We start from the raw sequence: 22804 nt of genomic DNA, 5'->3' as shown, positions 1-22804 counted from the left end.
TTTATATGTATGTGTATGGGTATGTGTGTGTGTATAAATATCTTATGGATAACTAGATGTTTAAACAAGGTGATCTGTTTTCAGGTCTTTTGATGGTTTTGTGACTAATGTTCTATTATTTTACACATTTTAATCAGTCTACATATTTTAAATATCAGAGTTTGTAAAACAATTTGCCTGCACATTTTTGAAAATTTCACTTTGACTGCTATTGGGACTGATTTTTTTGTTGTTCTTCTCCAGAATTGTGAAATTGGTGAGTTGGGAACTGCACAGACAGTGGAAGTTTTGGAAAACCTACTTGGTGTCACACATGGGTGTGAAATTACTTTTTGGACTCATTTATGCACTTAAACTGAACTACCAGAAGAACCTCAGGTGCACCTTTGACCTTTCAAAACATCCTAATGGAACTGGACTTGATACAACCAAGCAATCACTGAAAGATGCTTCAGTGAATACCTGACAGACACACTGATACATCCCCCTCAAAGTGGGTACATTTTTGTACATTTACAAGTGAACTTTATAACATTAAAGGAATATTGCACTTTCATTAAACAAAAATCCTGATAATTAACTGTCTGTCATCCAAGATGCTTGTCTTTTTTGTTCAGTCGGGAAGAAATTATGTTTTTTGAGAAAAACATTCCAGGATTTTTCTTAATTTAATAGACCTTATTGGACCTCAACAGTTATGTTTCAAAGCAGCTTTAAAGGGCTCTAAACGATCCCAACTGAGGCATAAGGGTTTAATCTATCCAAAAGATTATCATTTTTGGCAAGACAACTTTTAAAACACAACAACTTGTCTTGCATTATCCATGTGACACACAGTGCGACATTGTGTACTACGTAATAAATGTTTACACATCACAAATGTGAAACGCACATTTGTTGACCATTTTAAATAATAAACGGACCCAAAGACATTAATTAGTATCATTTCACATTCAACAACATCTGAACGCTCCTCTTTCTCCTCGCTTGTAAACACTGGAACGGTAGTTTCAGTTATGTCATGCTAGGGTGTCACACAGCTAGTGCAAAACGTTGTGATTTAAAAGTCCTCTTTTATTTTTATTTTTGAAAATGACAATCGTTTAGCTAGATAAGACCCTTATGCCTTATTTGGGATAATTTAGAGCCCTTTTAAATCTGCATTGACACCGTAAACTTGAGGTCGAATAAAGTCTTAAATTGAGAAAAATCCTGGAATCTTTAACTCAAACTTTATTTCTTCTTGACTGAACAAAGAAAAACATAAACATATGGGGTTAGAAAATTATTGGGATTTTTGTTTTATTAAATTGGAATATTGCTTTAACAATTTTAAAAGTTGAAAAGTTTTTGAAAAATGTAATTGATGTATATCTAACATGTAATTAGAGATGCATGAAAATTGTTAATGGCACACAGCCACTCAAAACACTAAGCCATGTGCCATTTTTTTTTCTTACCACCCAATCATTCTAAATTATTATTATTACATCATGTCACAGATTTCTGAAAATGTTAAAGTAATGTTGTTGTCACTGATTTATGTCTACCTTGAGTTTTACAGGGTTTTTTGTATTTCTGCAGCCTGTTTGCTCAAAATGTTTGCACTTATTTGTGGAATGAGGTTGATTGTGGCTGAAATGTCTGAAACACACTTATTTATTTATTTTTGCACACAATACGAGGTGTATAAGCCATGGCTGTCATGCTAGTTGTTAGCTGCTCTTTTTTGCTGCCTTATGAGTAATGCCTTGAAGTATTAAATAAATTGATTGAATGCAAAACCAAGTGGTCTGGCTATTCTTCTTTTTTGTGTTTTTTTGTTATAGCATATTGTGATTTAGGGTAAATGGAGGAGGAATATATAAATGTATAAATGGTTTATTAGTAAGATACTTAAATGTAATGCATTTTAAGTGAATTGGGTTTATTAATAAAGAATACATAATCCATTTTTTAATGCGTTTAAAACACATTGGATTAAGTAAAACTATTACATAAATTTTACTGGTTTCATTTACATATATCTAAAAAATATCTATCATATAAAGTTTATTTGTTTTTTTTAGATTAGAAGTATGTAATCCAAATGGATGGAAATGTTACATGTAATCAAAATACATAAATCTTATGAATTAGGCCTAAATATTTTTTTGAGTGTAAGACTGGCCCTTTAAAACAAAGCGACAACAAAATTTCCTCTCACTCAGTGCAGCTTCCTGAAACAAAAAACAGGTTTATTTGGAAGTCTTATTGTGTCTCAATGCTCATGACACAGTGCTTCTGATTAAACCCTACTAAAGTTTCTTACCATCTTCACTAAAGAGCGATCAGTCTAAGTAATCCTACAGTCTTAACTTATCACCATTACTGGAATGACTGGGTCGTGGAGTTTAATGATTATACAGCACATAATGTGGTTTGAGTTGAACCCTGAGGCTTCAGTAAAGTTCGCTGAACAGGTGTGAAAGCTTCGTCATGAAAATCTCAAACCACTGTGTGCGACCAATGCAGAGTTACCATGGTATTCATCTACCCGGAGTGAAGATATTTGAATGCTGTCAACGCTGAAAAATACAGCCAAAGAAATGGAGCCTGTGATCTTTAGTCAATTGTCTTGTTTATTAAACTCTAGAGACTACAGAAGACATTTAATGACAAGACTGATTTAATTCAATGTGATCCAGCAGCTCACAGGGTGTGCATGGTCACACTGCGGTACAGCAGCAAATCTCATGACTGTTCACCATTGCCCAGGTAAACTGGACCTGACCAGCTGCCATGTGACACACAAGCTCCGCCCTCTCCCTTTTCACACACAGATTGCGAAAAATACACAGAAAATGTGTCCAGGTTTGTCTGCAGATTGTTCGATTTTGGTTCATTCGCACTGCCAATGATTCTCCAGATTTCTGCGTTTACACACATCCCATAAAGATCCTGTAAAAACAGCATCTTACTGTAGGTTTTCTTAGGCCGCATTTACATTGCATGTTTAAAGTGACTCAATTCCGATTTTTTTCCTCATGTGGCACAAATCGGATATGACCCACTAACATGACAGGAAAAAGCACATAGATTGCAATATTCTCAGATTGGTTTCACGCCTCATTTATATTTGGAAATAAATCGGATACATTGAATTCGCATCCGCAATGTAAGCGAACAGATCGGATATTCCCATGTTCGCAAGACGTGTTATGTGTCATTGAAAAAGCACCGCTGGCAAATGACGTCAACTCAGGTGGACACCACCCGTGATCACATGACTCTTCTTAGCAGCGCAATGGAAGATGACTTCTTCATTTAATGGAGTAATGTTGAAGTTTTGTTACAGAAATAAATCTCTATAATCTTGTATAATAATTTTGTGTCCAAAATTTTACTTCCTCTGTGTTTTAAGCTGTTCTGGGTCAGTATGTCTACCTTCAATTGTTTTGCCAATTGTTTAGTGTAAATGCTGATATCAGATACGCGGCGCTTTTAAAAGATGATGTAAGCGGGTCGTCTAAACAATGGGATACAGACAACAAATAGGAATTGGGCATCAAGATTTGCAGTGTAAACCCAGCCTTAGTTTAAACCATGCAGCGCTGACTTTTATTTGTACGACTCTCTACGACGTAAGCGCAGAGCAGGTGTTTCAACTCACAGATCAATTTCATTACAAACACATGAAGCACACAGGCCATTTGAATTTAGCACAAAGGACCAAGACAGACCCAACCACACAGAAAATAACAACAGGGGGAAACATATGAATTATTTTGGAGGATTGAGCTTAACTAGGTCAGCTTTAAACTTTGATCTTATATTCAGAGTCTGTGTGTTTAGTTTCCATTTCTTTACAGAGACTTATAGTACAAGTACCCATGGTTTACATATATTGCTTACCATGGTCTTTTTACAAAAGCCACTGTGGATACGAGACAAACACTATGATAAATTAACAAAGGGAAAACACAATTGAGGACCTTTAAAGACTCCATGAATTTTTGACCAAGCTATCAGTTTTCCTCCTGTTACTCTGCCCCTGGCAACTGAGTGTCAGTCTATGTACTGTGTCAGCATATTTAAAGCAATACAAACAACTGTAGGTGAAAACGTTCAATTTTTTAGGTTTTTACTTAATATCGGTTAATCTGCATTCAATCCTTACATGTATATCAATACCATCAAATGTTTATTTCAGTGGGCGAAAGTAGCAGTATTATTACTAGGGCTGGGTTTCGATTTAAATTTCAAGAATCGATTCGATTCCGATTCTCAAGATCTTGAATCGATTATCATTATTCGATTTGATCCGATCTGATCCGGTGGCTGGCTTGGATATGATGTCTTGATGACCGCATCATGTGGTTCCTGAGATTAGTAGTATTACAATACTTCACCTCCATTTGGCAGGCTTTGCTAATTGCTTTGCTTTTGTCAAGCTCGTTCTGCATTGCTTCTGAACCCGAAATGGTGCCAAATCGCAGCTTTGAGCCTTTCTGGAGTTTTTAAAACAACTGCTTGCTTAACGCTACTGACCGCCATGTTTGTTGTTTTAATGTCCTTCCACCTCACGCACATGCGTGAATTCAATGACGCGGCAAGTTTAAGTTATTAATCATTAAATCGATCCTCTGAGTTACGGATCAATCTTTAGAAATTAATATGAAAATCGATTCAGAATTGGTGAATCGATTTTTCCACACAGCCCTAATTATTATCACTAGGGATGCACCAATATATCGGCCAATAATCGGTATCGACAGATATTTTATCCCACTATCAGATAATAAGGTCCGATTATTTCCAGACAATCAAAACAGGCTTGAATTGAGTCACAACGACAATTTCACGACAAAACAAAACTCAGCATCTATCGGTATTAGTAGGCGTCATTCTAAGTAATCAAATATCATTGTCGGCACAGAGATTTGTATCGGTGCATCCCTAATATAACCACCAATTATAGAAGTGGGCTACACCAGTACAACCATTTTCACAAGTTAGTCTGGAGACTTTGGGCAGTTTCCTGGACAGTTTCCTGGACAGGAGCTGTTGTAAAACACTTGCACTCACATCAGTGCCATTGTTTTGTCTCAAAATGCACATCAGTAATGTTTTTTTCAAAAGGTGTGTGTTTGTAAAATCTAATTACTTTGAGACAAAACAATGACACTGATATATTTAAAGTTATGTCAGTGCAAGCTGTTTTCAGTTAAGACATCGCAAACATGCATTTTAGTCTGGGACTAGACTTAAGCTCTGTCTGGGAAACCACCCCATAAAGGCTTTTAAACCAGCTATATATCCATATTTTGGAGTGTAATGCCTGCATACAGCTAAGGTTGAAATATCATACGGACTTATATATATATATATATATATATATATATATATATATATATATATGTGTGTGTGTGTATATTGTAATAATCTTTCTAACAATAATGGTCCAAATATATAATAATAAGTAATGCACTTGCACAGAGTGTAATGCCTGTATAAACCAACATTAGGGTTTGTCCTGACAAGTATTTATTTCAAACTACACCTGTGAAATACCAAAGGGTACATGCTGATGTGTTGGAGGACATCAAAATTGGAACAAAGAATACATTTGGAACCGCTAGTAAATTTGGATAGAATTTTCCTTTTTTTTATCTCTGCAGATGATCAGATAATCTCTCTTGCAAGTCAATAAAAGCAAACATTCAAAAATATGAGGCATATATTATACATTTCAAACTATGTGAATTTTCCAGTCTCAGCTTGAATACAGGCCTACACACTCATTTATGACCCAAATTTTAAAATAGATTGAAAAAGCAACAGAGTTGAGTCACGCTTGCCTGGCAGCTCCACCTGTCTAGGTGTGTCATTGTGGTTTCTTTGACACACACACACACACACACACACACACAATGATTTGTTGTGTTCTTCTCATATTTCTCTCATAATAGACTGACACAGAGCTAAATAATATTGTCTGCTCACTTTTACTTGTGTTTGAGACCTAAGACACCGGCAGGTCAAACCTTTTCTGTAAGAGTTGTGCATAAATGCCCTTTGCTCTTTGGGAACTTTTACAGCTTCATGTGACACAGCAGAAACAATTAACGGTTAAAACAACTACAAAAAACATCTCCATAATACATGTAAACATCTCTGATAATTCCAGAGGAAATGAATAGAGATGTCTGAAAGTAAAAGTTTGCCTATTTGAATGCCTTCCACAAGCACAGCAGCAATATTTGCAAGGTAAATGAGGTTTGAGCAGACAACAAATGTATGAGGGTAAATGCCTTTCTCGTGTCAATACCTAATAAAGGGCTTCATTTAAAACTGACATAAAGAACAGACTTGAATAGATGAAATTCAGGCAAAGCTTGAGCATCAGCTGATGACAGCAAAGCATCAATTCATGCATACGGACACATATGAAGAGCACACGTTCACATTCACACACTGATGCCGGAAACCATTTGCCGTTTAAATCCTTAATCTGCACCGCTTTCGTCTCCAAAACTAACAGAGAGTGAAAATGAGACGAGCATAAAGATAAAGAAACTCACCCACCTCAGCTGCCGTGTGTATCTTGTGTACTGTACTGTGTACTGTACTGTGAGTCCCGCTCCCGGTGTCCCGGATGTTGATCAGCCTTCGACTCCCGGGATGAAGTCCACGCTCCGACGTGACGTCACGCGCTTCCACGAAAAGGCCCTCCTTCTAATATTGTGGGAAGGAAAAATGAACTATTTTGCATCTGTTTATCACCGTATCTATTCATGATATTTTGTAAAGATTTAGAAATCTATTTTAGGATTTAAAATGTTTCCATTTAAAAAAATGTGTATGATAGAAATGTGTCTGATTTTTTTTGAATGAATAAACAATAAATTAGACAATTATTTATTTTATTATGAAAATAGAATATTATAGATAAAATAAACGTGTTCTTTGCCATTCATATTTTTAATATTTTATAAATGACGTTGAATTATACATAAACTCTTAAAAACAAAGTAAAAACAAAAAGCACAGAGAACATAAAAGCACTGAAATATATTTATTTGTGTATTTATGGTCCTGTCAAATAATGTTAATAATATGATTGTCTAATACCTGTTGTTTATGTGGCACTATATGATTCGCACGCATGCGTGATGAGGTCTCCGTTTCCTTGTCGAACATGCCGGACTTTGGGATTATTAGCTGAAGTTTCTGCAAACACAGATATTCTAAATGTACGTAATCAAAGCATTGTTGTTGGATGACAAAACGGAGGAAAAAATAATGGACAGCGCACTCTAGTGGTTTTTAAAATAAATGCAGATGGTCGTGATGACATCTCGTGCCTTATAACAATTTAGTCTTATTTAATACAGGTTGGGTCGAAATGTAATAAGGAAAATAAATTTTAAGTATAATGTGTCATCTGTTGAATATAATGTTAAATATATAATATAATTAATAATAATAGCACACACTTGCACAGTTACATGGCTATTTTGTTGACTGGAATAGTTTAAAAACATTACACCCAACTCTGTTAGGACCAGGTCAGGACATACTGGAGTGTAGGCAACACAATTGCTGTGTTTTGAACATTATGTAAAGGTGTGTAAAAGATTAAGATGAACTCAGAACAGCACACAGGACATTTATTTGTCAATGTGCATTGCATTTTTGTCCAATGTGTGCCTTTGTTTATTGTTTGGACACAATCCTCAATCTTTATTTTAAAATAACACTTAAATCTTTGAGGCAAGAGATGTGCAGTTCAATAATATTAAAGAGTAATCTATGATAAAGAACAATGACAAACTGTTCATTCAAGTTTTAAGCAATTTTAAAGCACAGCGTTAAGCTTTAAATATATTTAGGGACAATTCAATTGTTACAAGATATTTTTGAATAATGCTTCTCTTTTAATTTTAAAATCAGTAGAGAACACTACCAAAATCTTTGTTAGAACATTAATTCATCACAGGAGTGATAGCTGTATGAGATTTTAAAGGCACATAGCTTATATTTTTAAACCTAGCTTTTTTCAGATAGCATAAAACAAAAATAAAATAGAACTTCAAATCTCTAGAAAAATCTATTGTTTTAGTGCTCAACGAAGCTTTCATAACCATCAATATCAGTATGATGACAATGATGTATTTTATAAAACCACCCATGGACACCACTTATACACAAATTGTTGTTACTTACACACGCACACACCACACACACACGGCTAATACATTGTTTCATTGGCTTGTAATCTTAGACACACTTTAAGTGCTTTACAGGACATTTGTTAGATGTAAAAACCATAAGTGAGTAGTGAGTGTTGATTCATGAGAAAAAAAATGAATTTAAATGATTAAAGTATCAGACTTTCTGAGTGATAAAGAAAGAAAGGTAGAGAAATCGTGAAAACGTTGATATAAGAAAACATACACAGACATGAAGTCAAATGCAGAGATTTACTTTAAGAATAAAATACAAGACAAAAAGAATTATAAAGACAAGATTTTCAGTAAAATATTTAATCATAATAAGTTATAACAAACCATCTCAACAACTCAAGAACATTGTTATAATATGACAGTATTTGTACTGTATACCGTTTATACTCCTTATTAACATCATGAAATAAATGGGAAAAAAAACATCTGATGATACAAAGATGTTGCTTTTTATGTGTTTTAATGTTCAAGCTTATAAGGTACACAGCCCATCTAGAGAGAAATATCTTAAAGCCAATATAAATAATGAAATCTTAATATTTTCTATCTTAATTGCAGTTACCTGTTTTGCATCTCTATAACATTGTTACATGTAATCTGTTACTCCCCAAATCTATAATTGAACATATATAGATTTTAATTTAGATTTCGCTTTTTGATTTGTCAAATCACATTGTGTATATAAACCAGTATCAAATAATGTATCATTTATAATGTTAGATCACACAGTTTTACTTTTGAGCTCTCACCTAACACAAACCCAGGATAAAGAGGTTCAGTGAATGTGGTGTGGACTCTGTGGATGAGGATTGTTGTGTCAGAGACGCTGTAGAAACACAAAATTCCTGCACTGTGATCCACATAAACTCCTAATCTACAAGAACTGGACACTACTGGGAGATTTGTCTCTATGTTATTGTGCCAGAATGAGGATTCAGATGGAGAGCAGCCTAAACTCCAGGACTGATCATTACATCCAAATGCACACTCATCATCTTCTCCCTTCCTGCTGATGCTCTTATATGACACTGATATATCCACACCTTCATCCCCACTCCATTCAATCTCCCAGTAACAGCGTCCACACAAACTCTCTCTACACAACACATGAGGATAATGATCAAATCTGTCTGGATGATCAGGATACTTCTGATCTGTGTCAGTGCGAGTAGCTGCTCTGTTCTCCTCAGACAGACAGATATATCCACTTACTGTGTTTGGATCCAGAGAGAACCGACTGAAATCTGAGGAAGATAAATACACAATATTTTCATTTACACTAATATATAATATTTGTTGGCATATAATCCTGAATCTATGAGCATTCATTTGTTAATTCAGCTTTGATATCTATTACACTGATCAATCACAACATTAAAACACTGAGAGATAAAGTGAACTGAACATTTAAATTTCATATTTTTAGGCATTTAGCAGATGCTTTTATCCAAAGCAAATTACAAAGATAAGGTAACAATCAAGCAATTTATCATAGGGAGGCAATAATACAAGAAGTGCTTAAACCAAGTTACGTTTTCATAATCCCACAACAATACCATGTGAATAATATAAATTACATTATTATAGTAGGATATATAAGACAGCAAGTGAACAGTCAGGTCATGAATTTCATATGCTGGAAACATTCAGATGGGTAAATGAAAAGATCTGAATGACTCTGACAAGGATAAAATAGTGATGTCTACAACAGGATCAAAACATCTCCAAAAACACGTGAATGTTGTTGAATTTAAGATGTCTTACATTGTGTCAGCTCTGCTCTGGTCTTGGGTCCATTGATGGGAATAATTTCAATGTCTGTAACTAAAGAAAAAAACTTACAATTAAACTCTCATGTAAAATCAAACTCATTTTAATCTGCTGTGTATTTCTTCTGTTATATTATTTATATGCTACTTTAAGACTCATTGTGAGTAAATGAAAGTCTCAGTCATGGTTGTACTTTACCTTTACTAGATATCTTTTCAATCTCTTCTTCACAGAAATCCTCCATCTTTTCTTTCAGTTGAGTGACAGATTTCCTCACATCATCAAAAGAGAGAAAACTAACAATGATGTTGTCTGTCGATCCAGGAGATGAAGAGAGAGACTGGAAACCCTAAATAAACACAACACAATGACAAAAACTTCACAACACAAACAACAACAATCCGATTTCTGCTCATTTATTTTAGTGGTCGATTCAGAAATGACAAACTCCCCTTTCACATCAGGTTTACATCATGATGTCATTTTAGTGCACTTTATAATAAAACAGCTTTGTTTTTTTAAATCAATAAGTAGTAACTGTGTTGCAAGAAAACTACATCTGAAATATGTCAATCATTTCAAAATCATCAGTACAAAAGCCTCTAAAATCAATAGAAATTCATGGATTTACAGCAGACCATAGTGTTTATATTTTTTGTTGTTGCTCACTACACCTTCCAGTGCTGACATTTATTGCTAAAAGTCTACAAAGTTTGGCATTTGTTTTACCATCTACATACATGCATATGAATATAATATTTACTTAAATTTTAAAGAGGAAAACATCATTTTTTTAAAAGTTTTTTTCTAAGTTTAATTTTATCTTCCATGATGTCAACCCCAGTAATCCTCATAAAGAAAACTTTAACATCTAACCAGATTAACCAGTACAAATACAGTCAAAGTCAAATCAATATCTGTCTTATGACCTGATTTATTGAATAAAAAAACTTTCAAACTTTTAACTTTAGTATCCCAAGTGACTGACATCTCTTTTTAAGAAAAGTATTTTTGCATTTCCATCAATGATCCTCTCTTTCACAAATTTTAAGATGTATTTATTGTCATGTATGTTGTAGTGTAGAGAGTTGAGTTACCTGAAGGAAACTGATGTGATCTTTTGTTTGTGAAAGTTTCTTCATCTCATCATTTCTCCTCCTCAGATCATCAATCTCCTGCTTCAGTTTCTTCAGTAGTTCTTCAGCTCCACTCACTGCAGTCTTTTCCTGATCTCTGATCAGTTGTATCACCTCAGATCGTCTTCTCTTAATGCATCTGATCAGTTCAGTAAAGATCCTTTCAGTGTCCTTCACTGTTGTCTTTGCAGAGATCTGTTAACACACAGAGAGAAACATCAGACTGAAACTCAATCTCAAACACTTCTTACAGTATTTATGTTTCTCTATTCATCAAAACTCACCGTGTGAATCTTCACAGCCTCTCTTAGATCCTGAAGCTCCTTCTCTTTCTGTTGGATTATCTGATGGAGTTTGCTCTGGTTGTCCTCCAGTAGTCTCTGTTCAACAGATTAATAACAGATAACTCAACTGGTCAGGAAGGGTTTGAGACAGTTATCTTCAAAACAACTACAGTCAAGCTGTCATTATTGTCATCTGCTCTTATGCGCCCCCAGGTGGCCACAGGCGCCCTAAGCAGACGATTATTTATGCCTTGATTAATAAGTCCGATAAATAATTAAAGCGTGACCCATGATTATTAATAAGCAACTTTACATAATAGTAATTACAACATTGTATTATATATTTCATATATGTTACATTTGTTCATACCTGTTTCTCAGTTCTCTCTGCTGCTGCTGATATATTGTCGTGATTTTTATGTTCATCCATCGTACAAAGCAAACAAATACATCTCTGATCAGTGCGGCAGTAAACCTCAAAGAGTCTGTCATGTTGAGAGCAGATCATCTCCTGAAGTCTTCCTGTCACATCAATCACTTTGTGTCGTTTTCCTGTGCGAAAAGCTTCATGTTGTTCAAAGTGAGTTTGACAGTAAGATTCAAGACACACCAGACAGGACTTGATAGCTTTGTATTTTCTCTCAGTACAGACGTCACACTCCACATCTTCAGGTCCAGCAAAACTGAGATCAGATCGATTAGTGTGAAGTTTTGTCTTCTTCAGTTTCTCCACCATATCAGCAAACACCACATTCTTCCCTAAAGCAGGTCTTGTAGTGAAGGTCTGTCTGCACTGAGGGCAGCTATAAACTCCTCTCTGATCATCCTGATCCCAGCAGTCTGTAATACAGCTCATACAGTAACTGTGTCCACAGTTAATGGTCACTGGATCCTTCAGTAAATCCAGACAGATTGAACAGATGAACTGATCCTGAGACACTGAAAGATTCGCTTCTGCCATTTTACTGACTGGACAAATACAGAGACGCAGTCAACAGCACCTGAACACCAAAGTTTCACTTTCCTTTCTCAAATATAAACGCTTCCTGCTTCAGTGCTCGTTCACCATGTGTCCACTAGGTGTCAGTCTCACCAACAGAAAAGATTACAGGGCCCTCTATGGGGTTTCAAGATTACTTAAAATTATTTAAAATGTGAAAAGTATTCACATGATATAACTACAAATTAATTCTGTTTCTTACTGTTTGATTATTTTATACATGCATCTTTAGTTATGCCAAATGCTACAGAGAAAATAAATAATGCATCACACACAAGTTTTTTATACAGTAGCATATTAAAATTTTCAAGGTCTGGTTTTAAAGGGCCCATATTATGTAAAATCCACTTTTACAAGGTGTTTGAACATAAATGTGTGTTGGCAGTGTGTGAACCACAACAATAAAAACAAACTGATATTAGAATATGTAAACATTTATAAAAACAAATGCTCATTTTTGATGCTTCAGATTACTGTTTTAGACTGAATGAATTTAATGTTGCTGTGGTCACATGTTTGTTAAAATACTGACCCACCAAAAAACACCCTTTAATTTCAACACTGAACACTGAACACTATTCACTCCTTTAGGCACTTTAGAGCACACAACATTTCCAAAGATAAACACATGAACTTTTATTTCACATAATATGTGGCAGAAGATGACCAATCAACAAAATGTAATACTCTAAAGGCAGCAAAGAACAATGCAAAGTAATGAAAGAAGCCTAGCGTATGTACACAGTTTATTTAATACAAATAAAAAACTGAAATCTTTTATGATATTGAAACAGTTTTGTTAGAAATAACGGAGTTGTCCAACAGCGTATAATCAAAAAGGCCCTGATTGACTCCTGGTGTTTGTATGAGTAAGAGTGCAAAAAATGTGTAATGATAACTTTCTACACACTTGCATGTTAACTATTAAACACATTTTAACTGCACTCTAAAGAAATGATGCTAAATAGCACTGAAAGTGTTTCATTGGCTTGTAATCATAGAGAAACTTTAAGTGCCATACAGCACATTTATCAGATGTGGGACCATAAGTGAGCGCTGAGTGTAGATTCATGAGAAAAAAATTATTTACATGATTGTAGGATCAGGCTTTCTGAAGGCACTTTATATAAACGATGTGACTGAAATTCACTACCTGAGTGATAAAGAAAGAAAGGCAGAGAAAACATGAAAATGTATATGTGAAAGAGAGATGTTGAGGTCTGGAAGCTCCACCTAATGGCCTGAATCTGACCATGAAAATGATTTAGATGCAACATATAGACATGAATTCAAAATGCAAATATTTACTTGAAAAATACAAAAAACTAAAAAAAGATAAACAAAAAGATAAAGACAAGATTTACAGTAAAATATTTAATCATAAGTTTGAAGTTATAACAAACCACAGCAACAAAACCCCTCAGTAACTCAAGAACATTGTTATTATAATACAGTTTTTGAACTGCCCATGTAGAAGGTGACGTTCTCACGACCTTTCGCAAAGTTCCCTAAAAGTTCTCTAAAGGGGATGAACAATCCGAACCTTTAGAGGACATTAGGTACATTCCTTAAACGTCCTTTGTTGGTTATAAAAGTCTTGCATTTCAAGGTTCCTTATGTGACTTTAGGGGGATGTCTGAGGCCATGTTTACATTAGAGCATTTGCGTTTTAAAACGGCATTTTAAAATGAAAACGATCCTCGTTTATACTGGCATTTTAAAAAGAATCTTCATCCACACTATACACCACCATAAACGCATGAAACATGACCAATCATGTAACTGGGCATGCGCAAAAAAATGTAAAATAACTTATTACTCTAATCATAGCTTACCTGCACGTTTACGCAGCCTAGGGGTGTGCGATATTGACTAAAATTCATAGCTAGATCCTTTGCCGGCCACTACAACAGACACTATTTTTTAACCTATAAAAATGTGTTTGGGAAAGTCTTATACTGTTCTATCTACCCCCTACAACATATTAATATGATTAATAGGTTAATTTTTATTTTATAACTAAACAGAAAGGTCTTTATGATTTAAAAAGAAAGCATTCAAGTGAACAGTACTAAACAGTAGCGAACTTGAAGCAAAAAATAAATTTTAGCAAATGCAAACTTCAATCAAACATAGTAAGAGGTGAAGTATTAATTTAGCCTACCAGAAATGCTTATTGCATTAATTTTTAAAAGTGTGCGAGGTCCGTGCACGTCCTCCGCTAGCAACACACAAATAGCTAAAAGCGCAACGCCTAAAAGAGCATTATATTAATGACGATGAGTTTATTGTTTTTATTAATTTATATTCACAAAACTTATCAACAAAACATTGATTCAAATTAAGAGACAAATTATCTGAAACGAAATTCATTTTAAAGTAGCAAACAAAACTTACATTAAACTGGAAAATAATTTCTGACCCATTACAATTCTCCCTTCATATTAGCCTTTACAACGCCTATATGGCATTTAAAATTACAGTCTATCTTTCGTAAGCTAACTAAATTTAAACAAAACATAAACACTTATACTGTTCTAGCTCCCCCCTACAACATATTAATATGATTAATAGGTTAATTTTTATTTTATAACTAAACAGAAAGGTCTTTGATTTAAAAAGAAAGCATTCAAGTGAACAGTACTGAACAGTAGCGAACTTGAAGCAAAAATAAATCAGCAAATTCAAACTTCAATCAAACATAGTAAGAGGTGAAGTATTGCTTTAGCCTTTACCAGAAATGCTTATTGAATGAATTTTTAAAAGTGTGCGAGGTCCGTGCACGTCCTCCGCTAGCAACACACAAATAGCTAAAAGCCAAGCGCCTAAACGAGCATTATATATTAATGACGTTGAGTTTATTGTTTTTATTAATTTATATTCACAAAACTTATCAACAAAACATCGATTAAAATTAAGAGACAAATTATCTTAAACGAAATTCATTTTAAAGTAGCAAACAAAACTTACATTAAACTGGAAAATAATGTCTGACCCATTACAATTCTCCCTTCATATTGGCCTTTGCAACGCCTATATGGCATTTAAAATTACAGTCTATCTTTCATAAGCTAACTACATTTAAACAAAACATAAACACATTAAACCCAACAATACTCAAACATTCATATAAAACAGACATTATCTATAATGATACATGTTAAAACTATCCGATATAGCGTTTATAATAGCTGGTTGGTAGATGTTTACTATTTTTGGCAAAACCTCCGTAACAAACCAACATTTACATGAATAAAATAATTTTTACTTTGAAAATGATGCGCTGTCACGTTAACATCAGCTGTTCGTTTACATAAGACTCCGTCTATGTTCATTTACACTCAGAGCAACGTCTGAGTTCTCAAACTAAAACAGGGTCTTCAGCGTTTGCGAACGAATCCGTTTATGAGGGTCGAAAACGGTGATGTAGTGTAGATGAAAGGCGTAAACGTAGCAAAAGTAACGCGTTTTAAAGGATAAACGCATTAATGTAAACATAGCCTGAGACATTAACAGAACATTACCACATGGTCCTATTTTAGTCGGATAAAACGTTCCTGATATGACTGTAGGAAGACGTTCTGTATTGATTATCCTGTGGTCACATAAGAACGTTACAGAGAGGACATTTGGAACATTTACAGAACTGTCTTACATGGTCCTCTGTTGATCATTTAATAATGACAAAATATGAAAATACACTTTTTTAACATTTTATTTTTATAGGATGTTAATACAAAGGATGTGCTGTGGACCATACAAACAAAGTAAAAATAAATGATTTCAGAATGAAGAAAAATAAATGAGTGATTCAGTCTGCACTATCGTACATCAGACAAAGACTTTATGGTTTTGTTTTTTAGAGTTCATGGTTGAATAAGTATTTTGAGAATGTGAGTGAGTTTAAGTCCTTTCACTTGTCTTTGTTCTTTAAGCAGTTATTAATTTTATAAGAGAAAGTAAATAAGACTTATGACTTTACATTAAATTGTGTTAACAAGCACAAAAATACTAGTAAATAATACTAATATGTTGGACTCTCCGAATATGATGTAGATTGCAATGCATCTTGGAAACAGTAGTCAGATAACAGCAACAGCGTTCAATCCGCTTTATGAAAAGGACTACCTTTCCCATAATGTCACAGCTTACAAGAGGACCCGGAAGTCGCATAAAATTCAAACTGCCACACTTGACGACATGTGATCTTTATATAATACTGTTTTGTATAATACTGTTTTGTCTTTATATAATACTGTAAGGTAAGTTAAGATACTTTTCTTTTTAAATCTACACAGATTTCACTCGTTGTTTCACGGCGAGCTACATGAATGTTTTTTCTGTTTATTTGCTATTCTTTTCTGTGATGTTTTTATTTGTATTTTATAAATGCTAGTATTATATTCTTAGTTGCCATTTAAAGTATAACGATAAACATGCAGGCTTAGAGTAAATGAAACAATATGCATAAAGAGGATGTTAAAGAAGTCTATAAGATGTTTGATCTTTACAAAATAAATGAATGCTCTGCCCACAAAGAAGCCAACCGAAGATCAGATGTTTTGTGCACAAAACAAAAAATCTGCACTTTTTGGAAATGCTTTTGTAAAAGAATTTAACACCTAAGAGTCATACATTAGTGTTTGTCTTACTCTTTTATTTTACTTTTTTACAATAAAAATGTAATCATGTTTGTGTTTTGTTTGCAGAAGTCATGTACCACACAAACCTGAAAAAGAGTGTTTTCCTGCAATCTGTGTAAAGAACGATGTACGTTTAATACACTTTATTTAAAAACTTAACTGAACAGTCATGCTCATTATTTATCTTTGTGCAATTTGATTTAAATTACAATATTGAATGTATAGAATTTGTTAAGTCTTGTATGGGTTAATTTGCCTTATATTAGTATTAGATACAAAAGCAAGTGTTTTGGCCTAAAAGTGACAGCATGTTTTAAAAATGCTAAGATACTGGAGCTTGCATTGTTTGAAGTAAAGAATAATGTCAAATAATGTGGCAGGCAATAAAAAATACTCGACCAAGAAGTTTTGGGGCTTAACATTTTTGTATTTTGTAATTTCTTTTTTTCTTTAAGTTGGTAATTTGAAAATTTTACTGGAAGTCTAAAATCTTCCAACATATTTTTTCAAATCTCGATTTGAATGTTAAAAATCTTAGTTGTTAGACTTGTTATGTTTTGTACTATGTGTTTTTTGTCCTTACTTGTGCATTTTATGTACATTTATTTTTTAACTGGATTTGTATTTGTATGCTCTTATTCTGCAGGCTCTAGACTCGGAGATTGAAGTTACTAAAGGTTGATGTTTATCAAGCTTGTGACCTTATTGCATGGTTATTTTTTACATTTGTCTATCTAATACACATTTGCACATCTGCAAACATAAATTTTATATTTCGTGGGTTATTTTTTTTATTTTATTTAACCAGTTGTTGTATATTGGTATTTGTTATTACATTTTATGCACTAAAACTGATGTTTTGTTTTAATTGCATCTTTATGGTTTGAAACAATTTTGTTAGCTTTTATGTTATTCTTGTATTTTTTGGCTATTTATTTGTTGATTTTTTATTATATTTCTGTTAATTTGCCGACGAATAGGGAACCGCTTCGCGGGGATCTATCTACTTCGAGAAACCTTTTAAAACGCCATTGAACTTGGCATGCAGATAATTGTATTTGCCGGCGCCACCCCGCCGCACGAGTATTTAATGAGAGGCAGGTGCAGTTATCAAATCAGCTTTTTAGCTTTGAAAGCTGGCAGGTCTATACTGCTCACGAGAAGCTGCTCTCTCTTTCTGGAATAGATCTCTGCGTGCAGTTGGTTGGGCGAAGGCACCACAGCGGGGCTCGCAAGTGTTTCCTGGCTTTTGATCTACGTGATCGCTTTCACTCTCTTAGTTGAGTCTATGCGTTCTCCTCCCTGTGTGCTTCATCAACTTGCACACCTAAAGAGTGATTTCTCCTAAAAGAGCATTTGCTGGCGTTTCCTACTGGAAGGACCGTCCGACCCTTCCCTCGCAAGCCTGCAGACACTCGTCAGCTCTGACGGGGTCTGCGTACCGGGCTTGTGGGGAGGCGGCCTCAGCCTTACATGCCATGGATTTGTTGCAGGTCCATCAGGCTAAGGTTCTGAAGGATCTGCACGAGGGAGGTCACAATTCGGCGGTCTTTAAAGACCTTCATGCAGCTACAGAACTGGCGCTTCGTGCGACCAAGGCTACCGCACAGGCCGTCGGTCGTGCTATGTCCACCCTGGTGGTCCAGGAGCGCCACCTCTGGCTGTGACTGGCGGACATGCGGGATACTGATAAAACCCGGCTCCTGAATGCTCCGGTGTCCCAGGCCGGCCTGTTTGGCGAGGTGGTCGAAGACTTTGCACAACAGGTCTTGGCCACCCAGAAGCAGACTGAGGCTCTCGCTAACATCATGCCGCACCGGAAGAAGCCAACACCTGCCCCGTGACGGATGGGCTCATAAGCCTATGTCCTCCCTCTCCTCTCTCGCCATTGGATGTGTTGAGCGCCCCGGGACGTCTTCATCAGAGTCTTCCCTGCGCAGCCATCCATCAGGCCGTTTCTCTGATTTGCGTTCGAGGGACGAGCTTATCAGTACATAGTCTTACCATTCGGGCACTCTCTCTCTCACAACGTCTTCACGAAAATGTGGAGGGGGCTTTAAAACCCCTCAGAGAGAGCGGTGTTCGCATTCTGGCGTATCTCGACGATTGGCTCATTATAGCACAGTCATGTCACATGCTTTGCACTCACATAGATTGTGTGCTCAAATACATTTACGGGCAAGATAGCGGTCCCTCTGAAACAATTTCAGAAGCTCCTGGGGCATATAGCAGCAGCTGCTGCTGTGACACCACTCGGTCTGCTCCATATGAGACCGTTTCAGCATTGGCTTCACAACTGAGTCCTGAGGAGAGCGTGGATCACCGGCTTTCACCGTATTATAATTACACCGAAATGCGGTCTCACTTTCACCCCGTGGCCAGACCCAGCATATCTCAGGGCTGGGGTGCCACTGAGATAGGTCTCCAGGCATGACATCGTATGCACAGATGCCTCTATCACAGGGTGGGGAGCCACGTATGGCGAGCTTGCAGCTTCAGGGGTTTGGACATCACCTCAGCTGCACTGGCATATAAATTGCCTAGAGTTGTGGGCTGTATATCTTGTGCTCGTCCGCTTCAGCAGCGAGTTGTGAGTCAAAGACGTATTAGTTTGCACCGACAACATTCCACTGTTGCGTATATCAATCGCCAAGGCGGTGTGTGCTCTCGTCACCTGTCACATCTCGCCCGTCATCTCCTCCTTTGGAGTCAGAAGACTCTGAGGTCTCTTCGTGCCATTCAAATCCCGGGGTCGCTCAACACAGCGGCAGATGCGCTTTCACGAGCAGCGCGCCCCGGCGAATGGCATCTCCACCCCCAGACGGTTCAGCTGATTTGGAAACGTTTCGGCAGAGCACAGATAGATCTGTTTGCATCTCCAGAGAGGTCCATTTCCCCCAGTGAGCCTTATTGCACAGACTTTGTGCAAAGTCCGAGAGGACGAGGAGAGTATTCTTTCAGTTGCTCCATATTGGGCCACCAGGAGTTGGTTTCCAGAGCTCACTCTCCTCGCGACAGCACCTCCCTGGCGGATTCCCCTGAAGAGGGACCTTCTTTTTCAAGAAGAGGGCACATTATGGCACCCGCATCCTGATCTGTGGAACCTCCATGTGTGGTCTCTGGACGGGGTGCGGAAGTTCTAGGTGATTTACCCCAGGTGGTATCTAACACCATTGCTGCAGCGCGAGCACCGTCTACGAGACAGGCATATACGCTGAAATGGAACCTGTTTGTTGAATGGTGTACTTCTCAACGAGAAGACCCCCGGAAATGCTCGATCAGAATTGTGCTTTTATATCTCCAGCACTGCTTGGAGAAGAGGCTGTCACCATCTACTATTAAAGTAGATATCGCAGCGATATCCGCACATCACGCACCCATAGACGGTGGATCCGTGGGTCAGCACGATCTGGTCATTAGATTTTTAAGAGGTGCACGAAGGCTGAATCCTTCTAAGGTGCACGAAGGCTGTATCCTATCGATTTCTCTGTTCAGATCACTGAGAACATCCAGGAACGGCTTGCAGCATTTCTTTTTGGTGCTGCACAACCGCACCATTATGGAAGGCCGTTAAGGCAAAAACGTTACAAAAAACTGTTTTTTGTCTCCTCCACCGCTTGTTGGCCGATGTTGCGGAGCATTAATGCCAGCCTTTTACTAGATGTATCCTTAAGAACCTGGGCGAGGCTAGCGCCCACATAGCGCCCCCTAGAGGGTTCATTTGTGAGTATTTCCATGGAGCTCGCTCTGGGCCTCTCTAGTACTACTAAGAGACTTTTTATGATAGACCTCGAGTCTTTAAACCATCACCTTAGTGGTAGACCCCCAGAGGGCACTCTTTCCACAGCAATCTTAGTCCCGCCTGACGAGTTCGCTTCCCAGTTCACCTAGTTCACTATCGTGGGTTAAGGAACAAGTAGTGACGACCTCTTCTCTAACCCCATTTCTGTCTCCCTAAAGAAGAGAGCCAGAGGGTTTACGCAGGCAGTGGAAGGGTCAGCTTCAGTGGCGCTTTGGTAGGGATTCCCAATTCGTTGGTCACGATGTGACGGAAGGGAACGCAGACGTCACGTCCCGTCGCCACAGTTTGCTGTTCCACTATCGGCCGGACCTTTTTCCTTTTTTCCAGCTTTCTCAGCAAAAAATAGCTGATTTGATAACTGCACCTGCCTCTCATTAAATACTCGTGCGGCTGGGCGGCGCCGGCAGATGCAATTATCTGCATGCCAAGTTCATTGGCGTTTTAAAAGGTTTCTCGAAGTAGATATGTCCCCACGAAGCGGTTCCCAATTTGTCGGTCACGACGTGACGTCTCCGTTCCCTTCCTTCAGGGAACGAGGGTTACATATGTATCTGAGATGTTTCTCCATGTGTCCTCGTTCATCATCCATTTGGACTTAATTTCCCATAATCCTCTTCACTCCCTCACCTGAAATGTGTTTGTTACTATCCTCACCTGGCAGTAATCCCCTCATCACTCCATTGTCTAAATACCCTGCTGTTCCTTTTGTCTAGTTCTCATTTGATGTGTTGTGCATTTACCAGTTTCCAGTTTCCATGTTCCTTGTTTTATATTAATTAAAGATTATAATTTTGGATTCATCATTATTTCCATCTTCTCCTTTATCCTCCACCTCACCAACCGTATCAATTTCACAGTATATGATTATATATTGGTTGAGTGACATCTATTTTCAGGAGCTTATGGATAAGTTGTGGGTGAGTCTCAAAACGTTCTGGGAATTTTACTAGGCAATGTCCTTAACACCAGTGGGGTCGTTCTGAGAACGTTCTGGGAAGGTCTGACAAATAACGTCCTCCAACCCTTTAAAGAATTCCACAACACGTCCGTCTCAGAACGTTCTGGAAACTTTACTAGGCAATGTCCTTAACACCAGCAGAGTCATTCTGAGAACCTTCTGGGAATGTAAAGTCTACATAAAATATGGTCTCTTTGACATTTCCAGAACGTCCTGAATGATCTGTGAAGGTCTGTCAAATAACGTCCTCCAACCTTTTAAAGAACTCCACATCACGTCTGTCTCATAATGTCCTGGGAATGTTATTAGACAACGTCCTTAACACCAGCAGGGTCGTTCTGAGAACGTTAAGGGAACCGGAAATTTCTACCTAAAATATTGTTCTCTTAACATTCCCGGGACATCCTGAATGTTCTGTGGAGGTCTGCCAAATAACGTCCTCCAACCTTTTAAAGAACTCCACAACGCGTCCGTTTCTGAGCGTTCTTGGAACTTTACTAGGCAACGTCCTTAACACCAGCAGGGTCGTTCTGAGAGTGTTCTAGGAATGTAAAGCCTACATAAAATATGGTCCCCTTAACATTTCCAGAATGTCCTGAATGTTGCGTGGAGGTCTGCCAAATAACATCCTCCAACCTTTTAAAGAACTCCACATCACGTCTGTCTCATAATGTTCTGGAAATGTTACTAGACAACGTCCTTAAAGGAATAGTCTATCCATTTTTCATATTAAACTATGTTATTACCTTAATTAAGAAGAGTTGATACATCCCTCTATCATCTGTGTGCGTGCACGTAAGCGCTGGGGCGCGCTGCGACACTTCGATAGCATTTAGCTTAGCCCCATTCATTCAATGGTACCACTCAGAGATAAAGTTAGAAGTGACCAAACACATCAACGTTTTTCCTATTTAAGACGAGTAGTTATACGAGCAAGTTTGGTGGTACAAAATAAAACGTAGCGTTTTTCTAAGCGGATTTAA

General features: G+C 37.0%; 2 protein-coding genes across 2 annotated transcripts in view; both read right to left on the bottom strand.

The window, feature by feature from the left end:
- The window catches only part of myo6a (myosin VIa), a 63043-nt gene extending 56369 nt beyond the window's left edge, over nucleotides 1-6674 (bottom strand). Inside the window, exon 1 of the mRNA XM_065268952.1 lies at nucleotides 6564-6674. The gene's annotated coding sequence lies outside the window, so the exon portion shown is untranslated. The remainder of the gene's footprint in view (nucleotides 1-6563) is intronic.
- A 1777-nt stretch (nucleotides 6675-8451) lies between these two features.
- LOC135750005 (tripartite motif-containing protein 16-like) lies at nucleotides 8452-12454 on the bottom strand. Its single transcript, XM_065268744.2, has 6 exons — nucleotides 11789-12454; nucleotides 11419-11514; nucleotides 11096-11329; nucleotides 10197-10347; nucleotides 9993-10052; nucleotides 8452-9472 (listed from the first exon to the last, which is right to left on the bottom strand). The coding sequence occupies exons 1-6, from the start codon at nucleotides 12377-12379 to the stop codon at nucleotides 8937-8939; spliced, it is 1668 nt and encodes a 555-aa protein (XP_065124816.1). The 5' UTR covers nucleotides 12380-12454; the 3' UTR covers nucleotides 8452-8936.
- Nucleotides 12455-22804: the final 10350 nt, after the last annotated feature.

Source organism: Paramisgurnus dabryanus, chromosome 12 (genome assembly GCF_030506205.2).
Source record: "Paramisgurnus dabryanus chromosome 12, PD_genome_1.1, whole genome shotgun sequence".
Taxonomy (NCBI): domain Eukaryota; kingdom Metazoa; phylum Chordata; class Actinopteri; order Cypriniformes; family Cobitidae; genus Paramisgurnus; species Paramisgurnus dabryanus.
This window is presented reverse-complemented; position numbering and strand designations above follow the sequence as displayed.